Below are 24,120 nucleotides of genomic sequence, written 5' to 3' on the forward strand. Positions count from 1 at the left end.
TGGTTTTGAAACGAATCGTCTTTCTCAGAAAAGACACACACACTTATTATGGGTGTGTCTGAGGGAAATCCTTCAGAAAAAAAAGTTTAATTTCCTTTAACATATTAAATAGTGAATTTTGCAAGCACATGCACTGCTTTTTAAAAAACCTTTTCATTTGGTTTATTTTCTTCTTTCACTAATAACCATGAATATGCTTTTTGATTTGAAGAGGGAAAAAGAGATGGACCATATGGAACAAAAAAGACGTTTGAAGAGGTCTGTCTGCTAAATTTTCCCTGGCTGAGTGCTGCCTCCTATTATGAATAGACGCAGTTTATTTTTCTGTCGAGACCACACTCCCATCCGACATGGTGGGAATATGCAGACAGTCTCAGCTGCGCCTCATGGATTATATGAAATATGCAGAGGATGTGTGGGAGACACACATATTCTGTTTGATACTGGAAATAAAACCAATCTAAGCTGACAATCTGATGACTTGGCTGACACGCCGGAGGTGACCAGTGAGTTGATGAAATGAGGGAGCGTTCCCCCTGCACATCCATCAGCACTTGTCAGTTAACACTTGTGCAAACTTTTATGGACTTGAGATCTTCAGAAGCAGCAAACTGCACTCTTGCCAAGAATTCTTTTCTCAAAGTCAAACCTGGTTTGGTTTGATACCCGGAGCATCAACAAGCCAGCAACTTTTCCATCACCACCTTTACAGCACGTTCTACTCAGCAGCGTGTTTATAGGTACTGGTGAAAACTTTGCTGCCACAAAGTGAATGGCAGCAATCCAATCTGACTTTGGTCTTTATCAAATGGGAGAAAATGTAATAAAATTGAATATTTAAAGCATCCAGCAAGAAACAGATATCTGTAGCCTGCAGCAACACATATTTCCTAAATCCTAAATTTATTGGTTACATTTTCACTCACAAACTATTGCTAGTCTTTTTGACAGTAAATTATAACTCAACTTAAATTAAATGACTGAGCTTAAGAAAACCTTGTCATATGAATTCCGTGCAAGCGCTCTAAATTCAGGAAAGTCTTCAGGAAAGTCCATAAGTGCTGCAGGAAATGACATTGTGGCTCATTCTTTTTTTGCACGAGTCAAAAGGAAATCTTTAAAAACAGCAGGATGATAAGAAATAAGACAAAAACCCAAAATACATTTAAAAAAAGAACAGACGGAGTAAATCAGGACATGGGAACTCACGCAGACTGTAGGAACAAACTCAGACAACCTGATGGCGTAGAGGGGAGTGGAAGGAGGCCATAAAGGAAACCACGGCTTTGCAAAGCAAACAAACAAACAAACAGAAAACCTCTTGTGGGGAAAATCCTATTTTCAGCAATAAGGACTACCTTGGTCTGAAAACCATCTATTTTTTTAACTTTTGCCTTTTTTGTGTGACTGAAGAGGTGGAGTATATATTTTATAACATTTGAAACTTAAAATCTTCTCACCTTTTTTTCAGACATAAAGCTGATTGAAAACTCAGACAATTTAAGCATTTGTTAACAAACAATAGAGAAATATGCACTCCAGGTGCTTGGACAGTATTATAATAGTAAATAATTGACAAAATTAATATCAGGGACGTACGAGAAGGAAAAATAAATAATTACAGCGCATAAAATTGTTTTATAGAAAACATTTTATGAAAAATTAATCTAGGATTCAGTGGTGTAAACCAAACTTAAAGGAAACTGAACTAAAATACACTAAAAAATGTAAAAGATTTAAAGTTATTTGGTAAAAACAAACAAAAAAGACGGATTTGAAGGCATATCATTCAACAATGATGAAGAATTAATTAGCCGTGAGGCAAAAAGCCTTTGAGTGCAAATCTTGACGTTGACAAATCAGGATGTCTTAGGAAACTATGTTCTTATCAGGCCTCTGATGTGGAGGGAATAAAATGTTCGTGCCTCAAGGTGTGTTGCCTTGAGTCTTAACACTGATCTTTGTCTGAACATGTAAGCGTGCTCAGCTTCTGAACCTTGTGAGATCACATAGTGACTCACCTGCGGTGTGGTGATTTTCCCAGCTCAGGTAATTTTGTTATGATAGGGGTTGTTAAAGGGTCCAATAGGACTCAGAAGGAAAACACAAAAAGGTAACATTCCAAAACAACTTTTCTATGTTTGACACAAAGAAAGCCATGGAAACTTCCTTCCATCCATCCATTTTCAGAACCCACCGAATCCCTTTTGGGGACACTGGACCTCCTGGGGCCAACCCAGCTATTTTGGGGCAAAGGTGGGGTACACCCTGAACGGGTCAGCAGTCTGTTGCAGGGGCACACAAACTCACACCTGGGGCAGTTTTAGTCACCAATTAACCTACGAAGCGTGTTTTTGGACTCAGGGAGGTCCCTGGGGAAAATCCATGCATGCACAAGGAGAACTTGCAAACTTCACCATGGAAACGTGATACATTTTAGAAAAAAGTGATCAAATGCAGGACAATAGAAGTTTGAAATCATGAAATTGTTTTTCCAATACAAACTTTATAACTGTAGCTTTCCTTTCACTGTTTTTTGAAACCCTCCAGTTGTTTCGCCCTACAGCTTTTCCTTTGTGCACATGACTGTATTCGTACCACACAGACACGCTTTAGAGATTACAGCTATCCACACATACATCACCTAATGATTCATTACACATTTGGATCTGAGCCACTTCAGCTGTAACTACTGCTCATGACAGACTGTTTATTCTTTTTGTCTAACAATAAATTCAAATTGTTCACAAGTCCTCAATGTTTATGTCTCAAGTTTTAAAGTAAAATTTTAAGTCTTCTCTCTAGTGGGACTCAAGTTCAAGTCCATTTCTCTCGTTACACAGTCCTCAAAAGTGGGACTTGATGATTGGAAAAATCCTGAGGACTGTGTTGCACCAAAGAAACATTCAGAAAACAGGTTGCCTAAGCAAGTTTGCAGAGTAATGAGGTGGAGCGAGCAAACATATCATAGCTGTGGACTAGGTTTGCATAGCCAAAATTCCACCCACCCCAACTCTGGATTTAGCAGCCACCCCCCCCCACACACTTCATGACCAGGACCTACAGATCACCATGACCTCACCATCCAAGAGGCTTGTGCTTTCACATGGTCGGGGGGTGGTGGATATTGGAAGGGGGTGTTCATTTACAATCGAGCATGATGTCATTAAACTGGATGCAGACATACACCAGACTTGACCCCGTTGACGTGAACCTCAAAGTCTGCAACGTGGGGAAGGTCCTTCACCAACAAAAAATTATTTCACTTATAACGTTTGATATCAGCTTAAAGTCAGAGTCCGTCCTTCGATGGATGCGACGGCGTTTACGGGTGTGTTATTAATACCTCTAAAGCGGTCAGTTGGAGGGGGATTTGAGATGGGACTAGGGTTTCAGTATTTCTGAGCTCACAGACAAATGTCCCTACACAGTGGATTTCTTCTTCATCACTTAGCACATGACTTGTCCCCCATTAACTGAGAGAGATGACCTAACAGAGCCCACACTGCGGGGTAATTTAGTGCAACACGTACACTTCTCCTGTTGAGTAAGCATAAATGCCCAAATAGGGGAGCTGGTGCTCCTGACACAAGGTGGATGCTGACTGGCCCATCAGACAGAAGGCAAACTTGTGACTGGGGTGTCAACAGTTTGCTCTGAATGTGATTTGAATCCCAAGAGCGGCTGAAGACCTCTCTGTGGTATGGATGACCATCATTGTCACCTACCTCAACAATGTTTACTGTGGTAGGCGAGATATTTCAGTCTTGGCTGGTCCTCTGGGGGTATTCAGTGACCAGCAGCAGTAAACTGCGGTTGTAATGAACTAATGACAGAAAGAAACCTGGACAAAAAGCATTCCATAGGCTTCTCTTTCAAAAATCAGCCTTAAAACTGAAGAATTAGGAGCAAGTGTTGTAAAAAATGAACACCACTGATTGAGAAAAGTATACTCATAGTACTTTTATTATTGCAACTTTCGTCAGAATTTCTTAAAATGTTTTAATTTTAATTTTAGATTGTATTTGTTCACAGCTGTCCTTAACTACCTTTAAATCATGCCGTGGATGCTTTCAGTGGAGTATGAATGGGTGCATCTTTGCTCCAGCAATGAAGGTCTCTGTTTTGTCCTGTGCAGGGATGCAACATGCCTGTCAATCAGCCACTCTGTGACCTTGTCCATCTGTCTGTCTGCTTCAACACCCTCGTTTGTCTGATCATCTATTTGCAGCAGCGGCCCGTCCAGCTTGTATTTGACAGTTGTTTCAACTGTGATTTCAGTGATGTCATTGAAGGTATAGTGTGCCAGGGCAGAAAGCTCAAGAGCTGTTTCATCAGCTGTTTGCTTTTGCTTTTATTTCTGTCACTAGACAAACTGCAGGTTGCAGGTAATGCACAGAGAAGGGTGTTTCTCATTGTTTTACTGCACAGACTGGGTGCAAAACCGGTTTCATTTCAAAATGTTGAACTTTTTCGGCAAAACGTCATCATAACTTTTTGTGAATCTGTAGTTGCTTATGCATAAATATCTTATATCTATTTTTACCTGAAAAGAATGCCAAGATGCAAAAGAAAAAAATACAATACAATATTAAATTAAATTAACTCTCAATTTTTATTTTAGATTAATTTTGCATTAATCTGTTTCACTGAATTTGCAGAGGTAACTCTTCACAACATGAAACATAACATAATGTAAACCGGAAATGCGGTTTCTCCTTAGTCATAACAATAGTGAAATAACAGAAAGCTGCTTTTCCGCAAACCAAGGTAAATTTGATTTGGTCCGATTTGATTTGAAATGGTTTATTTCAAGCAATCAAAGCAAGAATAATGCACAAAACAATCAGCATTCATACATTCATACAAAGACATATCAAACTTAGGATAATTAGACATTAAATCAAAGATTGCTTGAAGGGAAGTGGAAGGAAGCGAAATTCTCAAAATTGTGGCATTTACACCACGTCCCAAGTTTTACTTAGATATGTGTAAAAAGTAGTTGGAACCAACATGGGATTCTGGTCATGATTCAGCAAAATGAGCATGTTCATGCATAACCTGGTGCATGGTCTAACAAAGCAGGTGTATAATACTTAACTGTGTGGTTGCAGTTGTGTGGAGTTACCTGTTGCACTGTTGTGGTCACATTATAAGGTGTTTTAAATAGGCAAGCCCAGAGATTAACTGTGGTGATGGATGGGCTACACTTTCCCTTCCTTGCTCTCTGACTCTCTGCTTTTGCCTCACTATGATGGATGCCCATCCCTATGTAAATATAGCCGGACCCAAGCTACTTACCATGGCTTGCATGCTACCGACTAACGCTCATAAGCTAAATATATACCCAAAAGTAACACTTCCATATTCAATTCCCTACTGTTTTTCAGACTGGCTGTTGCTCTAATCTCATAAGAAACATAAATAAATAAAACTACATAGAAAACTGTTTTGTGATGATTTTTCAAACCACAGTCCAAAGCAGAGAATCCATTTGTTTGAAAAAATAAACGATGGAAAGAAACAGTGTGCTGGTCTGCGGGGGCTTTGTCCAGCACTGCGATATGGTGGGACAAACACTGTTAACAAATGCATGTGTGGGTGAGGTTAGGGGGGACCAGAATAAGAATATAAGGGCTTTAATGACGTAAGTTGGTAGACCTTTAAAGTTTGTGGCACTAAAGTTTACCTTCATTTGTTCTATGAATACAGTTGGACTACCACACCTGTTTCTTTGCAGCTGGTATTCTGGGCTAAATAAACAATGATGGATGCTATTTTTAAATACTGTAAGTGATCACTCTAGAAAGATGTTCCAAGTTTTGCAAATAATCTTTTGGTTTACTCCTAGTCATTTGTACAAATCTGAGGCTGACAGAACGAACTAAACAGGCTGGAGGTTATTAGACTATATAGGGGTACTAAATGCAAAAATTAAGGAAACACTTTAATGCTACAGTTAGGCCAACAGGTTAAAACCCAGATGCAGGCCGAAATGGTTCCAAAACATTGAGCAAACCAAGACTTAGGCAAAAAACTCAGAACAGACATATAAGACGCTCCAACACAGAATACAAAAAGACAGCTCCTTAAATAATGAGAGCTAATGAGACAACTGAAAACAGCTGTGACAAACTGTAGGAGAACCAAGAGGGCCAGGGCCTCCCGGAGAAGTCACAACTGAGAGACAAAGAAATATACAGTTAACCAAAACAAAAACACAAGATGCAAATTATAACACTTCTAAGGTGGTTTTCTTGGATTTTTTTTTTCCTTTTGAGTGTTTTTTACAAAACCATCAACTTCCATTCACAAATTTAACTCAAACCTGGATGTGGCACAGGTTGTTATCACAGTTCCTAAAAAGACTGTTGGATTCTGGCTCCATTGGGGGGGGGGGGGGGGGAGGGGGGAGGGGCATTTTTCCTTTTGACTCATGAACTTCTACTTCACTCCTATAAATGAAAATGTACCTACATTGTAGCTTCAAAGAGCTTTTCCTTTTTTACTGCTTCATTTCTTATTTATAAGACCTGGACAGATTAAATTAGTGCTGAAATTTGTGCAGATTTAAGGAATTATTTTTATGGTAGGTGGTTAGACCATCAAATGGACCCAACTGAGCTTCAAACATGACTTAGTCCTGCCCAGTTAGTGGAACGTTGTGTAGGTGGGCGGTGAAAAATCTGGTGCCCGTCCTACTTTAGGTTTAATTTTTCTTGTTAATAAACCGACAGAAGATTAGATTAGATCAGAGATTATCCTTTTCATTTGTTTATGTCCATGTCATCTATGTCACATAAATGTTTTTTATATTCACTTGAAAGTTATTTTTACTTAATTACTTTTACTTGTTTTACGTAAGCAGGTGGTGTAAAATGTGATAGTAAAGTATCTAATAACTGGGCCAAAGTTTACTCTATACAAAGTTCATTACTATCTGTAAGGCAACAGAAAATGCCTAATCATGCTTTGTCACAAACTTCAAACCTTGCTATCTTGCATCATTAGACAGAGTGCCAGTGTTTTTTTCTTTTTTAATTGACCTTTAAAATGATTACAAATAATTCATATTTAATCCCAAGTATTCTGGATTCAATCATTGAAAGGTGGGTCATAATCTTAAATGAAGTATCATCTGCGTATAAAAAAACACTGTCAAACAGTGGGTGAGTTCAGCAATAGTTATCACTTGCAGATGAATGGAATCTGCAGTACACTGAGCTTTTGTTGAAAGGGTAAAGTGCACGGTTGTCACGGCAGCCAAGCCCACAATTCAAGCTCAACTCTTTAAGTAACCTGAGAGGATGCTTTGATCTGCCTGCTCAAAGAGGGCACTTAAACATAAATGAACTCAAATTGAGCAATCGCTTTTGCAAGCTCTCAGCAGTGGGCCACAAGTTACCTGAAAACATGCTCTATATTTTCTTGGAAGTGCTGTAAAACCAGACTTGGACAAAGGCGGTTTCACAGGTGAGATGTCAACAAAGATGCTTTATCAAAACATACAGAGCATCACTGTTCACACGCCTGGGACTCTGCGCCTTATCAGTGAGCTCAAATCATTTTAAAATGGTGGAGCTAGACAAGAGATTCTTTGAGATTGGTTCAGTAGGGCTTAGAAGAGGGCTGCAACTGTGGCCAGTATGGTAGGATGGCATCTGAAAGAGTGAGACTTGCTTTTCTCTCCACAACAATGGCAGGCCTTCTCTGCCTGCACATACCATGCTGACTTGTGGTACTCGAAGCACTGAGCCATATGGGCTTTGACCTTAGCAAAACTGTCTCGCATTTTGTCTCCACAAAAATATACTTTACTTGTTTTATGTTTTAAACCATAAACAGTGCAATACTTTATTGGCAATCTTAGTTGTACATTATCGGTTGATTCTCCCAAACTTTCCACATGCATGGTTTTAAAGAAATCCTCCCAAAATTATATGGAAAAGTCTACATAAAATGTTTAGGAGGGTTCGGGTGCACTTAAGGGACATGCATGAAAGTTGAAAAAAACCCTGCATACAAACTTCATGACTGACTGACTGACTGACTCAGTTACCATGACCGCCAGCATCACAGCAAGTTTTAACTCAGCCCCTAAATTACCAAGGAGCAACTTTGTAACTTAGAACTGGAAAGTGGAAAATTGTGTCTTGGCACGTTTGGGGTTCATGTCAAGGATGGGTAATTACGGGGTAAAAGACATAACCTATGGGGCATTTTAGGGGTTTTCCAAATTGCTCAATTGTTGCTGTGTCTTCTTAGACTGAAAATTATTTTTTCCCTGAAATACTTTTCTCTCCAGTTAGTTTCCAACAAAACCAAGTTTCTGTTGTTTTTTTCTTTTTTTGGTTCAATTTAAATAAAAAATAAAACATTTAGATGCACACTTATAGAAACACAAAAAGTTATGTTGTGCAATAGCAAATAAGCCTTTGAGACAAGAGGATTTGTTTCATAAAATAATATTATTATAACCTGCATTAGTACAACATTTGTATTAGGTGAGTTTCATAATAATCCAGTTAGTATAAGATTTAAATCTTTAGTAGTTGTTGTATGAACTGCGCAAAAAAAGAAAAATACAGTTAAAATGTCAAAATGACATATACATTGTCAAATTCTAGCTCAGTCTTGGTTTCAAAATGTAAACAAAAACAGCCTGTGACCAGAACAAAAATGGTAACACAGACAAAGCTTATTTCAAAACAGAAAAGTAGAGATAATCCATCAAAATAAAATCTGAAATGTACTGCAGAATCTTCAGTGACCAGAAATTCTCCCTGACTGGTCTTCATGTGCAAAACTTTCCAGGTGTTCCTGCTTGTTTTTATGTTAATATATTAAAATACCCTCCTTTACCTGTTTTTTCAGATCTAGTCACATTCCCTCCATCTGGGCCATGCTGGAATTCTTACAGTTTGGCAACAGAGCCACTGCATAAACATGAGTCATTTAAATCAGAGGTGCTGAATTCACACACATTTCAAAAACACATCTTTCTGTGTTCATTGGTTTCTTGTCTTTCTGTGCTATTGTGTATTTGTTGTAAGACACTGCTACTGACCCTCCCTCACACTGGACCAGCAAGGACTCACATTGGGAGAAACTAATTGTCACATCAACAAGTTCCAATGGGGTTTAGTGACACAAGGCCTCAAGCCACCGTGGATCTTTAGCTCGACTTGAAAATGCTTTCAGAAGAACAACCATCCCTTTCCTTGGTCTGTCCAGTTCTTTCATTTACTGAGTATTTTTTTTAATGGTTAAAGTTTTGAAACAACTCATGCATAAGTTGATTCCAATTTCGTAGCTGACAGTTCACAGAGAATATCCCTCTTTGGGTCACAGAGAAGAGCCCTGACGCAGAGTTCACAGCAGATCTTAATACAGCAGAGAAGAATGAGGCCACCCACATCACCATAGTAACCAACTATGGTTTGGGATCAGAAGCAGTTTTTAAAAATGAAAACAGAAGGTAAAGCCACTCCACTTCTCCTAATGCTCGTGGTTTCCAGTAACCCCTTGTCTAAAGTGTAGATCAGAGGGAAAGAATGAAATCATTTGATGAATGGCAAATAACACTTATTTTTGTAGGGAATCATTTCTTTGTTTGAAGCCTCCATGTGTTTAATGGTATATTCAGACTGCAACAGTCCATTGGTCCAGACCGAGTCCACTTAATTTGGTCCGGATCGAGTCGTTTTGAGCAAGTTGTTCCACTCTGAGCACGTTTCCAATCAGACTGAGGAAACTCAGAGCAAACGGGAGATCAGTCCGATTGGAAACTAACTGAGACCATCTTAAAAGATGGGTCAGACAGCAGTTCCTGGTCCCGGGGTGTATGCGGACTGAAAATTAGTTCTGGTTTATCAGGGGAAACAAAATCTGTTTACTTTAAGCAAACCAAATGTTTCCGGTCTGAAAACACCCTAAGTCTAGGGACTACTACCCTAGTAGCCCTCTCCAAATGTCTTAAACTCCCTCCTATTGTAACATTTAAAGTCACCATTCAAGCTGCTCTAAATGTTTTTGGACAGATGAATGATTCCAATCTGACTAGTAAAACAGCAATGTATTTGCAGAGAAAAAAGTATAGAAATGACATCATCTCTATGTCTTTATCTGTATGATTGTAACTCTGTTCTCTGGCTAATGAAGAAACCAGAGGACTCACGAATGATGACGTTGGCTGGAATTGTACCATGTAATAGTCATAATAATAAGTGTCTAAGGCTTTCAGTCTGTGACTTCAGCCTGACTCAAGACAACCTCTGCGAACCACAATCAACCTGAAAACCAAAGGTGGATTCCCTTTGTAACGTTTGCCATGCCCTATGCAGTTGGCTGCTGCCCATGTGAGCTGTCCATCACAATATGTACTGGATAGCTGACATGGCATGGTATCAATAAGAATTCAGACATGTCATCAGCTCTGGGTGATTGAAGACGAAGGCAGCAAGGAGCTTGACCTTCCAGTAATTCTCTTGCTCCCACTCAAACAGACACAGAGACACGACAGCTTTTTTTCATTCCTTCCATTCCTCATTGATCTGCCATCCAGGCCCCAAGACAAATACGAAGAGAACGACGGGTAAAGTGATCAAGCAATGACATCATTATTTGAATAATGTATGTGTCTTCGGAAAGAGTGTACACTCCTACAGTAACTTAGAGTTTCCTCACTAGACATGAGGGATTCTATCAGACTAAAGCAACAAATAATTTCCACTATAAATGAAAAAAAACAGTTGAGAGCAGCTTCTACAGATATAACAGCTGTTGTCCAAATAGGAATAAACTCTGTCCAAATGAGTCATACAATGCCAACATATTTTACGGAAGATGAAAGATAATAAAGCATTCATAAAAGAAGATTTTACATCGTTGCAAACTATATAATGGAGAGCAGGAAGTCTTGATAACACTCAGGGGTACACAGATTACGGCTGATCGTTACTGTGGCCAGATGGGATTGCTGAGAAACAAGGTGAACACTGGAGGGCACGCTTTCAGGTGTTACTCACCCACTCTCTGTCATAACTGAGAGTCACGCACACACCCTCACTCACTGTCTGAAGCTCCACCCATTCCTACCGCCAGTCTTTTTATGGGCATGAGTGTGACCATAACGGTTAAATAAAGGAAACACAGGAAAGTCTCTTCCGGTCCTTTAAGTGAAAGTAGCACCACTACCAACAGAGCAACCAAAGCTGTTATAGCATTCTACAACATGACACATACACAAAGAATTTTGAAAAGTCTCTAAAACGTTTACAGTAAATAGTTTCTTCTCCAATCTTCACAAAATCTATCAACAGGTTAATTGTCACTCTTTTGTCTTTTTGCAGTTCATTTCATCCTAGGTCTATCCCCTACCAAAGTCAGTTATCTGAGTTAAATTTGACTTAAATTGCAAAACCTATGCAATATAAATTGTCAATGTTTTTTTTAGGAATATCTAGAATAACAGAAAGTCTTAAATGAGTCTTTATAAATGAATAAAGCTGCCACTTTCAGTAGCAGCCCGGCTTAAAAAAACATTGACACTTGATCTCGAAGAACACGCACAGGGAGTAAAAGAAAATGTCACTCTGCCCTAAAAAGGTTTATCTTACTTCCAGGCAAAGACCACCCACTCAATTTTTAACAATCCTCATATCAAACAAGCAGAGAGGAGTTTTCCAGAGATCAGTCAGCCATCCTGTGGGTCCACCTTAACTGTGGCCCTTAGGTCAACTTCACCCACTCTTTTTGGGTGTGACAAGAATGACAAGACTTCTGCAGAGTGTCTGTGTCTTGACATAATGCAGGATTAAGAAATAACCATCACAGGCTTTTTCCAATTAACAGTGATTGCTCTTCTGATGTCACTATATTTATTTGTAAAAATGCAAATACAGGGGGTGTGAAAAATATCTTTACACAATGATTGCCATGGGACATAAAAACATGTAATCAGAAACATAAAAAGTAACAAATGATACGTTTTCGTATTTTTAAGCAGATATACTCAAAATACCATTTATTGAATTATATGAAAACAATGTTGCAGAACTAGCTGTTTCGCCTAAAATTTCATTTACACAAGCTGTTCATTAAAGCTGCTTCCCTAGACAGATCTAAGGTATGTTAGAAGTGCTATGGTGTTTAGGTTTGCACAGATTACTGTGTTGCTAAGGTGTGTCTACAGGTCATGACAACACAGGCCCATAAACTTATTTTATTGACAATTTCAAATGATGACACTCTTTTTCCAGCTCTGGTTTCTGTGAAGTTGAAAAACACAAAGATAGTTATATTCAATATAATAGGCCTAACTGATAAGAGCTGTGGAGGTTTTTGAGAGTTACTCTGTCCCCTCCCTAGTCCTTCAAAGTAGACTGTGCATAGATAATGACTGTAAGGTGAAACTACCTCTTTGATGCCCTATCACAGCATCTCACCTACAGCCGAGGTGACAGTATTTTTGGAAAACATTTTGGGTGTGGCTGATTTTAATTATTTTGAAACTCTGGTAAAAATGACACCAGAAATACAAATTTCACCACCATATGCTGTTTATCCCATGAAACCGGATATGAATTTCCAAACTAATTAAGGCGGCTTTCATTAGCCCAAACAGGTGCAGAAGAAACCGAAGCCACGCAGCCTGTTCAAGTTAAAGGGAATCACATCAAAGTGAGACGGGGACCCTCATGAGTTAGCTTTTAGACATAGTTTACAAGGGCAGGTTTTAAAAGGCAGAAGTCATAAAACCGGAATAAATGCGGTTTAGTTTTCAAACGGCGTTTAAACGTCACTGAGTATGCGCTGCCGGATTTCCATTGGAATTCTGAACACTAGCACCCTCTAGCGGTGAAAGTGAAAACCCACCCACAGGAATTTGTTGCGTCTCGAAACATGAATTTTGTTGTCGAACAACCCCCTCTTGTGGTGTTTCCGGGTCAATATGTTTTTTTTCCTTTAGTTTGGCGTCACTCGTGACTGAAAATATTTTAGTGACACGTGCAGCCATTAAATATATCAGCTTTAATCTTTAGAGTATGGACATGACACAAAAAAATGAATCAAAATTGTTACCTCACATGAACAATTTGCCAGTATTTTGTGCCCACAAATTAGTATTTCATGTTAACAAATTCACATTTTATTAGAATTTTGAGGGCACAGATTAGCATTTGATGCAAACAAATTTAGTATTTTCTTTTCTTCATTTCCTGCTGCTGATTTGTACACACAAAATACTCACCTGTGAGCACAAAATATTAATTTGTGGACACAAAATGCTAATTTTTGGACATTTAATACTAGTTTGAGCAAACAAAATGCTAATTTATTTACAGCAAATACATATTTGTGTGCACAAAATGCTAATTTGTGTCCACAACATTCTAATTTGTGTGCAGAAAATACTCACTGGTGGCCACAAAATACAGATTTGCGCACACTTAATATTAATTTCTGCAAACAAAGTTTAAGAGAACTTTTAAATAGCATTTCCAAGACTACGTCCAAAGAGGTACACAAACTCAATATTTTCCTTCCATGAGTATTTATTAATATTTGGCATCCATTTCAGTGTAGTATGGGCTGTAGTGTGGGTCATACAATTCTTTTAGGTTGAATACTTGAAGACAGACCACAACAACATGTATTGCAAACACATTTTTTTATATTTTGAAAACATTCACTTGACTTATCAGAATTATGACACAAAAATTAAAAAATAGAAGGTTTTAGTAGATCTTAAAAAATTTAATCAGAACCACATGTTTAAAGAGAAAACGTGAAAAGAACAATGAATATTAGACATTTTTAATTACATTGTTGTAAACCTGCGCAAATGTGCTCATCCAACAATAAAGTAACTAGTTTAAAGAAGATTATTTAAACAATATTTTCAAGTTTTTGAAAGCAGTTTAATGAGAAAAAGCATTAAGAAATGTAAGGATGCATCACTGTAGTTATTACAGTGTTGAATTTTTATCCAACATAAAAAATAAAAAACGTAAGTTTGAAGTGCACGTAATAAAATATCTAATTTGAAAGCAATAAACCCACATTTTTTCTTAACAAAACATCCTAGAGCAAAAATACAGAATAGAATAATTGCCATCTTCAGTTGTAATGCAAAAACTCAAATAACATTTCCGCCTAACATTAGAATCCCTCTTAGTGTATTTTAAACTTAACTGGCTCCAGGAAGGCGGGCTCCAACCTCTATTTCAGGACCTTTTTCCCCCTGATGGGGCTAAGTTTGAAGGATGTTTGTGGTAGTAGTCAGGTGGAGTGGGATTTGGGCTTGCATTCATCCCTGTGGGAACATAATACATACTCTCCAGGTAGTTGTGGTCCAAAGATGAGTGATTCTGGTGCTCTGTTTGGATCGGTTTGGATCCCTGAGCTGAGGGATTCCTGTAACTGACTCCACGCACAGCTGTGTGTATCGCTGTTGCAGCCGACGGCTCGGGGTATCTGGGTGGCTGGACCTGGGAGTGGGCTAATGGGGGAGGAGCTGCACAGGGCATGTACTGTGGAGCAGGAGCGTACATGTTGGGGGTGTGGAGTGGTGAAAAGGGGGCTGCAGAGGGAGGATACAGACCTGAGTGTGACATTGTTTGCTGTGGGATAAGCACTTCCACATATTGCCCAGTCTCCGGGTCAAACAACATTTTCCTCAGTGGCTGAACAGGAACCTCAATGTAAAAATACTTTCCTGTTTCAGGATCAAGGAGGACCCTGCGTGGTGTTTGTCCATAGTTACTTTCTGAGTACAAACTTGAGGTGTCACCTCCATAGTCAGAGCCATAGGATGGTCCCATGCTTTGAGGGCCACACAGGTACTGAGTATCAACTGGAGGAAGGCCAGGAGAGTGACCATGGCCAGGGTCACTGTACAGTGCCCCAGAAATGTTTGGTGGCTGCTGCTGATGGGGGGACTTATGGGCAGGGGGTCGTCTGGGGTCAATGTGCTGGGGGGGCTGCAGAGGGCGCTCAGCAGGGCACGCAGGCATGAGCGAGGCGTGAGGAGGGCAGGGGGCCGGCTGGTACGGAGGATGATACATTGAGGGTGGTTGGCTTAGACAAAGAGAGCTTGACTTTGGAGAACTTGACTGGTAAGTTATTGGATGTGGCTCCGGCCTGCACTGGTGGGGGCGCAGAGGGGGCGGATCCACTTGATAGGGCAGTGGCTGTCCTGGAGAGTGCGTTGGGGCCGGTGGGGTGATGTTATGAGTGCTGTGGTGATGGTGAAGAGGAGCCAGGCCGGGATGAGAGGGGCAGCCAGCGGAGCAGGAGCAGGGCGGAGCGCGAGTTGAGGATTGATAGCGATTTGGCCTTTGAGGAGCCAGATCTGGGAGCAGAATCGGACTGAAACTCTCCCGTTCTTCGTAACTTGGAGGATCATCTGAAGCAAAAAAACGTAGATCCTCTGTTTGTAGGGTGCACTTGCTGGACATGGATTGGTGATACGTTTGTTGTGTGTATCTGGGAACTTGTGAGGTGGAAACACCAGAACTTTGTTTGGCGTTGTTGGTAGTAACAGCCTTGGCTTGCTCAGGACGTGACATCCTGGGTAACTGCTTTTGGTTGTCTGAACTCAAGAGAGTAGCTTGGTTGGCTCTAACAGGAGTAGATTCAGGAACTTGGTCTGTTTTTGGGTCAGAAGCTGGAGCTGACGTTGAGGTCTCATCTGAATCCTCTACTCTGGTAGGAATTGGTTTCTGAACGTGGTTAGAGATTTGAGGTAATGCTGTTTGTTGCTGTCTTCTTTCAGTAGATGCTTCAGTGTCTGATAACTGGTTTGAGAAACTGTTGATGGTGGCTGCTGCCATTCTGTGAGCTGGAGGTTTACAGCTGGACACTGCAGACACGGCTAGCTTCCTCGAGTAGTTTGACGAGGATGTGGAGTCGTTGGAAATCTTTCTATAGATCGTGGGTGAGCTAATCACAATAGTCTGAGGCTTCTCCTCACTCTGCGGTTTGCCTGTTGATGATGATGTTGCTGATGCCGTGTGTGGCTCATTAGTTCCAAAATCTGCTGGCTTAAACTTGCAGCTCGGTTTTGGGGGAACAACTGGTTTTTGGGAGTTCTTAGCAATAGATTTCACCTCAATAGCCTGAGGTTTCTGGTTGCCCGTAGAATTTGTGGGCATCTCTGGCTTCTGTGGTTCTTTGGATAATGATTTAACCTCGATTGGTTGTGATTTAAATTTTCTAATTGCAGGAGATCTGGGGGGAAAAGTTGGATCAAACCTTTTCACCGGTTCAAAATCTACTGCGTCCTTCTGTTTGGAAGGAAGGTTTTTTTGCTCCTGTGCACTGTTTCTTAGCTTTGAGGGATCTTTCTCTGGAGGCTTGACGCTAAGTCCCACATCTTCTCTGCGTTGAGTGAGAGCCTCTGAGGTGTCCGCCACTGCAGAGGGGCCTGAAGAAGGGGAAGAGAATTTCCTTTCTCTGTGAACATCAACCTGACCGCCATCTGAAGGAGGCGCCGTCTGAAGGGGGATTTCTAGAGAGTTCACGTGTTTACGAGGAAGCCCTTTACCACCAGCTGAGTTGTGGTTAACCCCAACCACTGCTCCTATATCCGCCTGGTAGCCTTTCTCCTTTAGCAGCATGGAAACTGAGTGACCTCCACTGCCAGGCCTACTACCAGGGGTGGTGAGTCCAGGGGAAATTGAGGAAGGAACTGAATCTTGGCTTAAAGCTGTGGTCTCTACCTGAGCAAGAGATGGGGACGTGCTGCTTTTGTTTGTTTTTTCTCTGATTAATACAACAGCAGTCGACACTTCTCTCTCCTTACTGGGAAGTTTTGGAAGGTTTCCGACCACGGGAGGTTTTTTCTCTGCTTTGGCTCCCACTGATTTGTCTTTGTTTTCTTGCATTTTGGGGATTTCCCCCTCAGCTTTTTGTGTTTCTGTTGTGACGTTCTTTTCTTGTTCACACAGCTTGGGAGTCTCTTTTTGTCCTGCAGACCAATCAGATGTGGTTTTGATGGAGTTTCGGGGCTCCCTGTTCACTTCTGTAACAGACTTTAAAGAAACCTGAGGTTTGTTACCTGTGTCTTTTGTGATAGGGGTCGTTTTGTTTTTATCATTTTTCCAACAAACTGCCTTGCATTCTATATGAATTGGCTGTGAATTTTCTTTGCTTCTTTCCAGAGGAGATGAGGCCTGCATTCTCAAATCCTTTGTCTCCTCTTTCTTTTCCTCTTCTCTCTCCTCCCTTGTTGTCTCCTCTTTAACATCTCTTTCCTCACCAGATGTGATCTCCACTCCCCCTTTTTCATTTAAACTTTCAATCACTCCTTCAGTTGAGCTTGAAGGCCTTGCACCATCGGCTGCCTTGAAGGAAAGATTGTAAGTATTTTTGACGAGACGCCTCACATCTCTAACAACGTGAATGGGAGCCTTCACTCCATTATTTTCCACCTCGTTTTCTCCTGTTTTCTCCTTCTCCTCTTTCTCAATCCTTGCCTCTTTCACAGGCTGGTCGGGGGAAAATGGTCCAGGTTTGCTTTCTGCCTCTGGTGTTAGACAGACATCCAAAGAGGTTTTCTTCTTCTCCACAGCTTTCAGGGTAATGTCCTGTATTTTGGGTGAGCTGGTGCTCCTGTCGCAGTGATGTGACTGTTTGTGATCACCTTCATTTTCACACTTGAGCTCTTGGTCTGTCATCCTCACGGCTTTGTTGCTGCCTCCTATAGCAGAGTTTCCAGTGTCTCCAGAAGTGGTATTTGCTGAATCGCCTGAATCCCTTTCAGTTGTTTTACTCTGGTGTAATCCGGATTTAGACTGTTTGCTGTCAAGCATCACTTTTAATTCAGACTTCATCTCTGATCTTAACGGTGTGGAATTCCTGCTCTGCGAATCAGTCTCTTCGCTGTCAGTCTGGGAAAAGGTGACACTTCTGCTGCTGCTGGATGAACTCGGTCTGTTGCTTAGTCTGACTCCTTGGCTCTTGGGTGGTTTAGCTTCATCCTTGGTATTTAGTTCTCCTCTCACAGTGTGACCCTCAAAACTTTGATTTGTTTGAAGGTTGGAAGGCATGTTGTGTGAGTCGAGTTTCAGGGATTCTCTTGAAATGTCTGTTGGTGGGCTCCTGCTTTCACCCGTTTGCTCATCGTTGTATCTGTCAACACCTTGCATCTTCTTGGACAGCACACTCTTGATGAGGCAAGAGGCCATCTTGGTTTTGGAGGTGGTCTCATCCATAGAAGCAGATTTCTGGAATTTCGATTGTCTTTCCTTTTGCTGAGTGTTCTGAAGGTTGCTCTCAGAAGGACAAAATTCTTGTATTGCGGCAGGCGTACTGTGCTGTCTTATGAAGGACCTTCTTGTTTGTGTTTCTTGAGAGGGGCTCTCCATTGACGTGGGTAGTCCTGGACTGCTATTCTCACTGCTCTCTCCCTGCTTTCCTTCGCCATTATTCCTTCTTTTCAGCTGGATTTGTCTCTTTGGCACTCCTCTTCTCACCTGCCTGTGGTCTTCTCTCTCCACAGCTACATCTATGCATTCAAAGCTTCCCAACTCATATCGTCTTGATGGATCAAGGCCGTCTAAGTTGTATGCAGGTGACTGTTGGAAGGAAGGTTCCTCACAGTCCAGTTTTGGGGCCGAGCCCCTGAAGTCAGCATAGGCCATCCAGGCAGGGTTGACTCCAGCTGGGCTCTCCTGGGTGGACGGTTGAGAAATGTTTGTGGACGATCGGCAGCTGGAGTTGTACATGTCAAGGTAGTCTACTTCAGAGCTGGACAAGCTGCGGGAGGCAAAGTCTGTAAACCATTTCACCTCACTGTCTGCTTCATCAAGTTCACTTCCCATGCTGGAGCTGGAACTCTGACAGGGTCTGTTTGCAGCCTCACGTCCAGGAGCACTTTTCCTGTTCTGGGTTGCAGGAGGTTGAAGCCGTCCCTTGGCACTTCCACCCCTGATGTCTCGTTGGGAGTTAAGTTTAAGCAGACCCTGTTGCTGCTGCTGCTGTGTCTGTCTTGTTGCTAGCAAGCTCTCTGAACAGGAATGTGCTGTTGGCAGTCCCTGACGGGTCTTTCTGCTTGTGGGAGCTGCACTCCAACTCACAGGTCCTTTTCTATTCCTGGCACTGAATGACAGCTCAACCTGTTCCCCTCTGTAACTGGCAACCCCCTGCCATCCCTCCCCTCTCTCAGGTTCCCGCTCCTCCCTCTCCCTCTGCCTCTCCATACCTTTGGCTCCCTCCTGCTCCAGCGACATTTCCCTCTCCATCTCCAATTGCCTTCCAAGCCCCACTGAGTCAGTCTGGCTATTATTGTCAGAAGAGTCAATACTGGGGCCCTCCCTGTTTGGTGCAGCTTTCTTTAAGTTGTCACAAGTTGATGATGGTAAAACATGAGACGGACTTTTGCTTCTCTTTTGCCACTGTCTGCAGGGTTTCTGGGGGGCTATGATGTGGACAGGTGTAAACCTTGTGAGGGGCGGGGAAGGAGTCTGCTGTCTGTTTACACGGTGGGAGAAATCCTCTGTGGATCTCTCCCTGTTTTCACATAGGATTTTCTTTATTGGCTGTCTTCTCCAGACCTCCGGCATACATTTGGGTGGACAGAAGTTGCTGCTTCTAGTCCATGGATGAGAAGTGGACTGTGGAATGGAGTTTTGGTTTTTTGACACGGATGAAGTCTGGTGAAGAGGTGAAATGTTTGGGGTGCTGTCTTTAGAGATTACAGGATTGGAGGATATGGAGTTCATGTCTTTGTCACAGAAAAGTGGGGACTGGGTTTTGAGATTTTTGTTAATGGAAGAAACTGAATTTAATCTGTCCAGAACATCAACTTCCACTGCTATTTTTTCTCTTTCTGTCGTGTCTTGTATTGGTGACCCGATTACAACGTTGTCTGATATTGCAGGAGAATTATTTTTAAATCCTTCGGGAACTGCTTTGGCTGTCTGGCCATTTTCAAGCGAGGGTGACTGACTGTCTTTTTCTGACCTTGTGAGGTTCTGGATTTCTGTGAAATCTGCTGGGAAGGAATCTGGTACAACTTCCGGTTTGTTTCTTACTGTTGATTGTGCATACACAGAGTTATAGTCGGTGGAGGGGATCTCTGCCGAATGCTGGTACCTCTGTTCAGGTAAAGGAGAAACAGGGGACTGATCTCTGCTTCTGAGTTGAGGAGAACGACTTTGAAGCTTGTCAGACAAATGGGTTTGAAATCTTCCTTCAGGTGAATGGGTGAGACCATTTGACGTCGGTGAGGGGGTATGGTACCTGGGTTGAAGACTCTCAGTTATGTCAGATGGTGGAAGAGAACTTGTTAATTCTGATGTGTAAGGGGAGTCTCTTGGAGAAGCAGCAGACTCTGCTGCTCTGCTACCCACTCTATTTATGTCGCACATCAGAGTAACATCTGGCTCTGGAGTTGAGAGATTAGAAAGTTCTGGAAACGGGGGGCTCTCCCTGTCTTCGAGCTGACCTGCGGAGTAAGAAATTTCTGTGATGTGAGAGGAGGAGGTGAAGCTTCTTGGTGAGTTAGAGCCAAAGTGAGTCTCTGAGACGGGCGATGTTGCCTGATCTCTAGTTGCTTGTTCTTTCCAGCCGACTTCAGGTGAGGATGCTGTAATCCTGATCTCCGGAGAGGGAGAGGTATATCTGTTGTGAAAGGGAAAACTGCTTTCATTGACTCCAGGCGATGGAGATAAACTGTAATCAACCACAGGGGAAGACATCTGGATTTCAGGTTCAGAAAAACTGTTCTGTACAGCTGCAGGCTCAGGTGATGGACTTCTTGTTCCGGTTTTAGCTGAAGAGGCTGAACTGAGTAGGCATGGTGATTCGCTTATGTGTCTTAATTCAGGTGAAAAGGTACCTTCTCCAAGCTCAGCAGATGTTGACATGGAAATGACGGGCGATGGGGGGGTGTATCGAGGCCCAGGTGTGGAAGTGATGCTCTCCTGTTCTACAGACAACCTCGTTTTCTGGCTCTCGGGAGTTCTAGAGGGGTTTCGGCCTGTGCTGGAAAGATCTGAACTTATTTCAGGGCTGCAGGGGGGGTCTTTAAGTTCAGGTGAGGAGTCTCTGCTAAAAAGATCAGGTAAAGATACCCTCCCTCCTAATTCGGGGAAAGAAGGTGATACTTGAGTGTCAGTGAAGGGAGAACTATTTCTAAACTCAGGGTCAACTGGGCTGGAGTGAAATACTATTTCTGTACCACTGAGTGAAGGTAAAGGAGAGGAAAGGGTGCTTCCAGATTTAAAATCTGAATCTGTAAAACCTGGAGAACTCTGTATGAGATCAGGAGACGGACTGATATTTTCATTTAAGAGACTGTCTGTTGATTCAAGCAAGTCTTTGCAGGGGGACAGACTGGGAGTTGAAGATTGGTTGTTAGTGTCTCTGTCTGTGGATGAATTACTTATTGCTTTTGGTTCTGCTTCAGATTGTTTTGGTTTAGGCGATGAAGGTGAGAGTCTTTTTTCAGCTGAAGAGGAAGACGAGGATGACAGCCTCCCACCTGGACCAAACGTAATGAAGCCATTCTGTCCAGGAGATGGGGTCCTCTCTCTACTGCTGAGACCTGGAGACGATGAGGCAAACTGAAGGGATGGCGATTTGCTTCCTTTTGCCTCCAGGTCTCTCTTTTCCTCCAATGTGGGACTGGAAAGCTTGTCTCCTGACTCATCGAAGCCTTCTTCCTCTTCTTCTTCACTGAAGCCCTGAGCAGTGTGATAGGAGCCAGAGGAATCATTCACATCATCCAGAAGGGGGGATGCAGCTGCTGTGTCCTCCACCGCCCTCTGGGCAGGGACAAAGGCTGCGGTGGCGGGGCTGCTCGAGAGGGACGGTGACTCACAGTCGTCTCCAAAAATGTCACACAAACAGGTGGTCTCGGAAATGGAATTGCGCTGAGTGGGGACGTTGATAATGTCAAAGATTTCGACGTGGTTAGGGGTGCCGTCACGGTGACATAGAGAAAAGGTGCGTGGTGCGCTGCGCAGGAAGGTGTAGCTGTCACCCTGGATAGTCCAGCTGTCCATGACTAGTCCACAATGCTCAGTGTGGGACGTCCAAGCTCCTTTGGTGTGCTCCTGGCTCTGTTTCTGCAAGAGGACATGGTCACCTGGAGAGCGTGCAGCTCATTGACAAGCCAAGCCAGAAAATCAAAGAGGGCTAAAGCTTCCAAAAAATAAAAAAACTCTGCAATTTCAATGTTAAATTTGACTAGCTATCACATATTTAAATGATACACCTGGCACTCCTTAAAAAGTTGCATCGGTTCAAAGATGTATGTCCCGTAATGAAAAATAATACAAATAACTGCAAATTAGTTTGAACCGTATTGTAAATCTGACATCTAGATTGAAAGAATAAACTTCAAACATTTCTCATATCTAAGACTGCCTATAAATAGGGGTGGTGAAGTGTGCCTCCAATGCCTCCTGTGCATAAAGAAAAACCCAGACTGACTGATACTTTACCTTCAGCCACTGATAAATATTTCACAATGGCAGAGTTGCAATTTCTGCTCCTCATCCAGAAATGTGTCTGTTAAATCCTTAAACACTTCCAGTTAGCAAGAGCTGATCAAATGCTGGATCCGATGATGGGCGGCTCTGCACAGCTCTGTTGGCCAGAGCCACTCAGATCAGACAATCTCAAAATGCTGAAGCCCCCGCCATGTGTTCTTGTCTTGGACAGAAAATGCAAAGAGAAGAATCTTTCTCAGACACTTTACATCCCCTAATATTCCTGTCTCCATGGCTGCCCCGCCTCTAGAAATTGGCGGCAGGGGTAAAGCTCTTACTGTGAAGCCAGGATTTTTTTTCCTCTTGCGACTGAGGTTTGGTTGGTCATTAGTAATTTTGGGTGGGGTATCCGTCAGTGGGAGGGTGGGTTTATAGTTAGCAGCAGAGGCCAAACAGGCTGGGATGGATAAGTGCGCCTGGAATCTGACACTTACAGTCGTCTCAGTCACAGGGCTTCTCTATATTTAGCCTCATATTATCAGAGCAGATAGACGAAGCTTAAGCTTTTTGCCTGGGCATGCTTGTGTGGAAAAACAGAGCTGCCTGAACGCACCCACACATAGTCCACTTGGATTCAATTTGTGAGGCTGCAGGCAGTTCTTGGGATGTAGATGATTTACTGTTGTATGCTCTAGCACTATTTGACCTTGTTTAAAAAGCTGCAATGTGGCCAGAGAAGAGGTCAAAGGTTAAAACAGAGCACCAAACTGTGTCAGCTCAAATGAACTCCTGTGCCCTGCTTACTTAGCAAAACATTTATGGTGAGGCTCTCTGACATATTCAAAGCCACTTTATTTCAACATGTCTAACGAATATTCTTTTCAAATTATTGAGTCACACGAAAGTGTGTATTACATCTTAATTCCTGTTTTCATAAATTAGAGCAAAAAAAAAGACTGATGTCGATACATATATGATTACATTTTTTCCATAACAGCAGGGTCACTAAGCTACAGTAAGACTGTTTATGCATGTTTGCTAATTGTTCTATGAGATTAGATATGCTCCCTGTTTCTAATCCAACAAGTCTTTGACTCATGTTTATTATGTCATCAGGGAAATAAAAGAAAAAGCTCTGTAATCTTATTAATATCTAAATAATGGGAAGTACATAAACTGTGAACCAAAGGCGTTCAATATGGGTCTGCTCAAAGTTGAAACAATTATGTATATTTTTCTTTTTTGCAAAATCTGAACATTTTTTTTCGTTGCAGTAGATTTTTGTCAAAGGAGAAAAAGCTTCAGGATATTATAGTATTTGTAAATATTGGATATGGGTTTTAACAATACATTCTAACAGTGATATTTTATGAAGAATGATAATTGCACATCTTTTGATTTTTTTGTGTATTAGGTGATCGGGAAAAATTGTGTGTTTTAAAATTAAGTTTAAAGTTGACATAAGAAGTTTTACTTTTTTTTTTATTTAGGCTTTTTTTCTTCAAAAATTACCAAATGTCCTCAGGATTGATGAAATATCAGACATGCTTTAGAAAAAACTGAAGATGTCCCATGAATATTTCTGTAAACTAAAGGCTGCTATACAGAATGGTCGCTCACACCAGATAAAACGAAACAAAATAAGCATAATATTTATCTGTCCAGGCCTTGGTGTACC

General features: G+C 41.7%; 1 protein-coding gene across 1 annotated transcript; it reads right to left on the reverse strand.

The window, feature by feature from the left end:
• Positions 1-13,538: 13,538 nt before the first annotated feature.
• si:ch73-43g23.1 (uncharacterized) lies at positions 13,539-22,806 on the reverse strand. Its single transcript, XM_023959301.2, has 2 exons — positions 22,455-22,806; positions 13,539-22,076 (listed from the first exon to the last, which is right to left on the reverse strand). Exon 2 carries the CDS (start codon positions 22,011-22,013, stop codon positions 14,229-14,231), a length of 7,785 nt encoding a protein of 2,594 aa, XP_023815069.1. The 5' UTR covers positions 22,014-22,076; positions 22,455-22,806; the 3' UTR covers positions 13,539-14,228.
• Between the last annotated feature and the right edge of the window lie 1,314 nt (positions 22,807-24,120).

Source organism: Oryzias latipes, chromosome 10 (assembly GCF_053564925.1).
Source record: "Oryzias latipes strain Hd-rR chromosome 10, Olatipes_Hd-rR_3.1".
NCBI lineage: Eukaryota > Metazoa > Chordata > Actinopteri > Beloniformes > Adrianichthyidae > Oryzias > Oryzias latipes.

What these genes read in the sequence shown, in the direction of transcription:
- si:ch73-43g23.1 (XM_023959301.2), bottom strand. Translation starts at nt 22,013, where the DNA reads ATGGACAGCTGGACTATCCAGGGTGACAGCTACACCTTCCTGCGCAGC.